This window comes from Rhinolophus hipposideros, assembly GCF_964194185.1.
Source record: "Rhinolophus hipposideros genome assembly, chromosome: 14".
NCBI classification, from domain to species: Eukaryota; Metazoa; Chordata; class Mammalia; order Chiroptera; family Rhinolophidae; genus Rhinolophus; species Rhinolophus hipposideros.
The window spans coordinates 53,160,519-53,166,518 of record NC_138060.1 but is presented as its reverse complement, the minus strand read 5'-3'; the positions used below and the strand labels follow the sequence as shown (position 1 = coordinate 53,166,518).

Below are 6,000 nucleotides of genomic sequence, written 5' to 3'. Positions count from 1 at the left end.
CCCTCCCCATTTCCCTTTCCTTGCTTCCGTTTCCATGTAGAGAACTGGCCATGTTTTTCCCATGCATTCATCATTTCTGGCAGGAAGAGCTTGGGAGCTAGGTTAGGATATGGTGTCGTCCCCCGCCTCCCCACCTGGACTTTGATTGCAGACCTGGGGCATCTGCAAATATGAGGATTAGACATGTGGTACTGGGAAGGAGTATAAGGGTATAACAGTGCAAGGGGCATTGAGCAGCCTTGAAATGGTATCAGGAAGACTTGAGGCTAGAGGGATGTTTTGCAACCTGTCTTGGAGGCCGCGGATGTGAACCAGAGCTTAAAGCAGGTCTGGAGGGGCAACAAGGATGAAGGCTGCAGGACCTAGAGTCAGTGTGTGAGAGTAGCGGGAATCGGGTAGTAGGAAAGGAGTGGTGTAGGAAGTCTGGACTCTGACTGCCAGGAAGGGCGAGGATTGCTGGGGGTGCTGAAGACGTCTTTGGTCTGCCATCTACAGAGAACGTGGGCGACGCTCACGTTCCAAACCCGACCCCTCCTGGTTCCACCGTGCACATGGCAAGGAAGGAATGCAGAAAGGCTGGACCCGGCGGGGCGGGGAGAGGCGGGGCTGCTAAGGGTCCCTGGGGGCCACCTTCGGGTGCTCAGTGGCAAGTAGTGGGCGTGGGCCCAGGTTCAAAGCCTGGCCCCGCCTGGCCTCCAGGGCCCCAGGCGGCGCGCCCAGCGGGGCCAGTGCGCGGAGGAAGGCTGTGGCGGGCGCGCGGTTGCTAAGCCCCGCGCCCCCGGAGACGTTCCTGGTAGTTGTCGCCGGCGCGGCGCGGCGCGGGGCGGGCAGCGGGAGGGAAGGAGGGGAGAGGGCGGGCGGGCTCCTGGCTGCTCGCGTCGCGACCCGCCTTCCGCGCCTGCTGGACCGTCGAGCCGCCGCCGGGCGGTACCACCGCGGAGCCCTGCTGGCCCGGAGCCCGCCAGCTCGCCATGCCGGCCGCCGCGCCCACCTCGGGCCCGCCGCCGCCCCCCGCCCGGCCCGCCCCCTGCTGCCCGGCGCGGCCTGCCCCGAGTAAGTGCTGCGCGCTCTGCTGCGGACCCCAGCGGGAACGCCGCTGTCGTGCGGGTGGGGGCGCTTCTGTCGCCTGGACTTGACACCCCCCCCTCGGCGCGCGGGGTAGGGTAACAGTGCCAGCCCCACGGGGGGGTGTCCGAACCGCGGGTGTGTGTGTGTGTGTGTGTGTTTGTGCGCGCGCGTCTACACCCGCCGAAACTCGCTTCCTTGGGGATAACGCTGTCCGGAGCTGGTTTCCTCGCCAACCCGTGGGCATTCCCGGGAAACGCGTGGGCATCTTTCGAGGTGTAATGGGGCTGCAGAAGAGGGAAGGCACCCGCTAGGGAGCTGACATTTACTGAGCATCTCAACCTTCCAGGCGCTTTACCTCGAGTTGACCTCATTGCACCCTCTTCACAAACCCGTGAGGACGGTGGAATTAATCTCCAATTTCTCCGATGAGAAAACGAAAGTGCCCAGAACGCTTGTTTTGCCCAAGGCCGCAGGGCTTGATCGCGGTGGGTCAGGGATCGGGACTCTCATCGCCCGAGCTCTCCGATCCAGGTGAAGGAAAGGAAACTCCTCGGAACTAGATAAAGAAACACGGGAACGCTGACAACCGTCAGGAAAATGACTCGAGGCGTAGCATTTGGGAATTAACAGAAAAAAAATAAATGACTTTGTGAAATACCCCATTAATTAATTTCAAACCTAGGAGAGCGTCTACACTGCTTTCCACGTCTGGCTCTGGGGGCGGTGTTGTGAGGTAGGGGGAGGACAGACCGCACCAGTGCTGGGCAGAGGCGTCTGGGGACACCTTTTCAGAGGATCCGCCTGCTGGGAGTGGGGGGTGAGGAGAAGTTGTGGAGGGAACTCAGGTGTTATTCATCCCCAAGTTAGTCATCCTTCCACCTCACCCCCTCCCTGTTGACTCCATTTCCCCTTTGCTTGATGTACTGTGGGGGGGGGGGTGACAGTTGAAGCTGGGTCCTGCCTTTGTCATTCATTGTCTTTCATGAAGCATCTTGGCATTAGGTGGTCCTGTGTTTTGATGACTGTGTTAGGAGCTGTGACAGTTGGTTCCGGTTACTGCTTGCAGAGGTGATCTGGGGCTAATGATGAGTTTACAATCCCAATCCCGATCAGCGGGGCTTCTAGAGCAGTAGCCAAGCATCGTGTTTATCCTTCAGGGGCAAGGTGGCAGCAAACAAGATAAAAAAGGAAAGGGATATTAGGTTTGCCTGGCAGCCCAACTTCAGAAAAGCATTTAAATGTAATATTTGGATTGCTTTGGGTCGTGCCATAAAATGCTTCACTGGAGAGAGAACAGAGGCAGAAAACTATTTCTGAAAGATGCTCTGTAACTCACTCCATTTCAGGTTTGAAAGGTCTTTGGGCCATGGTCTTTGATGTGAGCTAAAAGAAGTGCAAGAAGGGAAAGAGTCCTTACTGAGAACCCCATGAGGCCTCAGAATAACCGAGATAGAGTCTTATTGTTATTATGGTTGGCTTTGGGCAAAACTTGGAGACAGAAATGTTGGACTGTCACAGATGCTTCAGTGCTATGCTGTATCCCCTCACAGCTCTTTGCCACCTTTGTGCACTTGGGTGCTTTCACTCCCAAAGACCAGCCCCTCCTCTCTGTAGGAGGGTGACCTTGGGCTGCTGGAGTCTGCTTGTTCTATAGGAACTGAGAGCAAAGAGTATCTGGGAATTGACCTCTCCCCTGGGGGCAGCCCCTAACCGATGACTGAGAGGTACTGAAGTATAAATAATCCAGCTCTCTTACCCTTGATTGAGACACTCCAAGCTGTGAGAGACTTTGTCTCCAGAGACCCATTGTAGAGTTGTGTCAGTTGACTTCCCTGGATCGTTTTTTTGGGCTTGCTTCTCTTTCTTGTCTCACTTCTTCACTCCCCAGTTTTTCCTAATAATACTTCCTAATAAAACACTTTCATAGGGATTCTTATCTCAGAATCTGTTTCTAGAGAACCAACCAAAAAACATGGACCCGCTCACTCTCAATCTTTTTTTTCCTCCCATGGGATCCAAGTCAGACTGTATCATCAATTATGGGCAGCTTGTGCAAGTCTGGAAAGTGCCTTCTTACGCATTTGCACAAGGTGCCTCCTTCTGGGCAGCTGGAGCCCTGTGCCTAGGCACGGGATTAGCAAGCAGGGGTTCAGCACCCCTTAGCCCCCCCATCCAGGTGCCTTTGGTGGTGCACACAGTGCCCAACAGAGGGGTGGCATGGTGCTTGGACATGGTGCTCAGAAAAGCAAAGCAACAAGAAGAGTGGCTCAGTTGTCCCAAGATCTCCTTTCTTGGTTTCTCTCCTCCCTCTTTTGCCCAGTTTAAGGGAAATTTCCCTTCCAGGTTTTCCTCAATGTTTGGATATTTCAGGCAGATGTTTTTGCTTTTCTCTGGTGAAGTGTCAAGTTGCTTAGACGTCTTAGCTTCTTTCTAAAACCAATAAAGGGAAGGGAAAGGCTGTCTTGGCCAGTGGAACCACAATACCACTGCAGGGGTGGTGGTACCTGGTTAGAGAGGGTGGGCAGGTCTCTACCCGCCTGGCTCTCCAGGGCCCTCTGCCTTGACTTGGGCTCAGGGGCTGCTGGAGTCAGAGGCTCTTGCCTGATGAGGTTTCCTTTACTTCCATCCAGGGCCCCCCTGTACCTGGTATCAGAGTTTCTCCACCTTTTCCTTTGGTGGCCTTCTGTTACTGTCTAAATTTGGCTCATCTGGTGGTAAAGCAGAGCCCCTTTTGAAGATGCGTATGGGAGGGAGTTCTTTGAAAAGGATGTTCCTGTTAACTGCCAGGCAAAGTAGGTCAGAAGAGGGTAATACAAGGAGAGAAGAAGAATGGGGAAGAAGGTGTCTCCTGGGAATCAGGGAGTTGAGTTCCATCCCCAGAGGTCTGAGGCTTCCTGGTGATCTGGGGCAAGTGATTGAACTTCTCTGGGAACCTCAGTGTCTTCACCTTTCTTTACTTAATAATTTTCCAGTGATCTCAGAGGGTTGTTTGATGATCAAAGGGGAGCTATTTTCATTGACTCATCAAATAATGATTGAGCAAGCCCATAAAATCCATACCCGGGGAGAGCTGGCAGTCTCTCGGGAGCAGTGGTGTATGTGGAGGGATCGTGGTACAGGTAGTAAATGGAATAGAGAGAAGCACCAGTTCGGGGGCTGTGTGAAAGGACAGGAGGTTTCGAGAGCTGCTTGGGCTGCTCTCGAAGCCTAAGTGTTCACTGAGCTTTGCAAATGTCAGGGTGCCGTGTACTGTGTGGTTATTGGGGGTTGGAGCTCTTGAGTCCACCAGAACTGCCTTCAAACCTGGCTCTGACACTTCAGAGCTGTGTGATACTGGGGAGGGTATCTACTCACTCTGAGCCTCAGTTTCCTCATTGGTAAAATGGGCATGACCAAATTGATCTGAGGATTTAGTGATGTAAAACACTTAGGAGATGTTATTACCAATGGAAAGCATTGTTATTAAAGTTACTTTTTAGGCTGAAGAGATTCTGTTTGAGTGCGTTGGGTTAGTGTTTCTCAAATATTGGGCATAAGCATTATCTGGGGATCTGGCTAAAATGCAGATTCTGATTCAGGAGGTCCTGAGTGGAGCCTGAGATTCTGCTTATCTCACACTCTCCTAAATTCTGTAGGTGCTGCTTGCTTGAGGACCACACTTTTGAGTACAAGGCCCTAGGCCACTCCTACCCAGGTAAAGTCTGAGGCCTTTTCGGGGCCTGAAGAACACTGCGTTTGGGAAGGTGAGGCAAGGGTTCAGGCCTCCTAGGCAGGTCTGTCCTGGGGCTGGGGCAGAGACCACTGAGACTTGCTTTGAGTAAGGTGTTTCCTACAGGGGGTTATGGATCTAACCCAACTTCTTTCAAGTGCCTTAGAAACAGCCCCCTGGAAGAAGCTCTTCCTGGCCAAATGACCAAATGTTGCTTACTTCTCCTGTGTGCTAGCCTTGGGGGTGTAGAGGTGAATAAGCCACTGAACCTGATATAGGGTGATTGGGGGGTGGAGTGGGGACAGTAGTGTAAACATGTGATTATACACGGTGAGATAAGCATTCTGTAGAGTTCATGGGTAATGGTGATGGGGGTAAGAGGGTTGGAAAAGGAGGAATACTTCCTGGTAGTAATTAAATCTGATTGGAATTTGAAGGATAAATCACAGTGGTAGGGTGGGGGAGGAGGGCAGAAGAATAGGGGGAATGGAATTCTAGGATTAAGGAATAAATAGCACGTGCAAAGTTAGGGTGTCATGAAACAGTTCAGTGTGTTCAGGTCTTGGAATGAAGAGTTGTTTGGAGCATGGAGTATTCTGGGAAGGGATTGGTCAGGAAGGCAGAGCTTAGTTCCCAAAGATGTATGTCAGGATAGGCTAAGCTCTGCTGCAGTAACAAATTAACTTCATCATCCTAGTAGCTTAATGCAACAAAGGTTACTTGTCACTCACACTGTGTGTCCCTCACAGGTCAGTGGAGCACCAAGTTGACACAGCTTTCTCCATCTTGCAGACACACCATTTGGAGAATGTGGTCTGTGTAGTTAGTCACCTGCACAGGAAGAGATGGTGGGAGAGTCACTCTCTGGCTATTCCGTGCTATAGTCTGGAACTGATGGATTGCTGCTGATTCCCACGGTCCATGGGCCAGAACTCACTGTGAGGAGCCTGGGAAATGATGGGGGGAGGCTAGGAATGGAAAGTTCAGAGACATCACCGTCTCTCCCACATATGCCTTGTTGTGGGCCTTAAGCCTTACTCAAAGGCCAGAGTTTCTCAAATGGGAGTAATATGTGAATTCCTTTAAAGGAAAAGAAACATCTTGTAGATTCCTACTGGTGGCTTAAATTATTTTTATTATAATGCAGTTCAGATATGTAATAGCATTCAATAGGTTTAAACTCTTTGTGTTTAGAGCTCTCATATGACCATAAAACTGAAACA

At 51.9% G+C, this 6,000-nt stretch overlaps 1 protein-coding gene across 1 annotated transcript in view; it reads left to right on the top strand.

Annotated features, from left to right (window-relative positions):
- Nucleotides 1-732: 732 nt before the first annotated feature.
- Nucleotides 733-6,000, top strand: part of DCLK3 (doublecortin like kinase 3) — a 42,823-nt gene continuing 37,555 nt past the window's right edge. Inside the window, exon 1 of the mRNA XM_081073344.1 lies at nt 733-1,053. Coding sequence (XP_080929470.1) covers nt 972-1,053 — 82 coding nt within the window. The 5' untranslated portion in view covers nt 733-971. The remainder of the gene's footprint in view (nt 1,054-6,000) is intronic.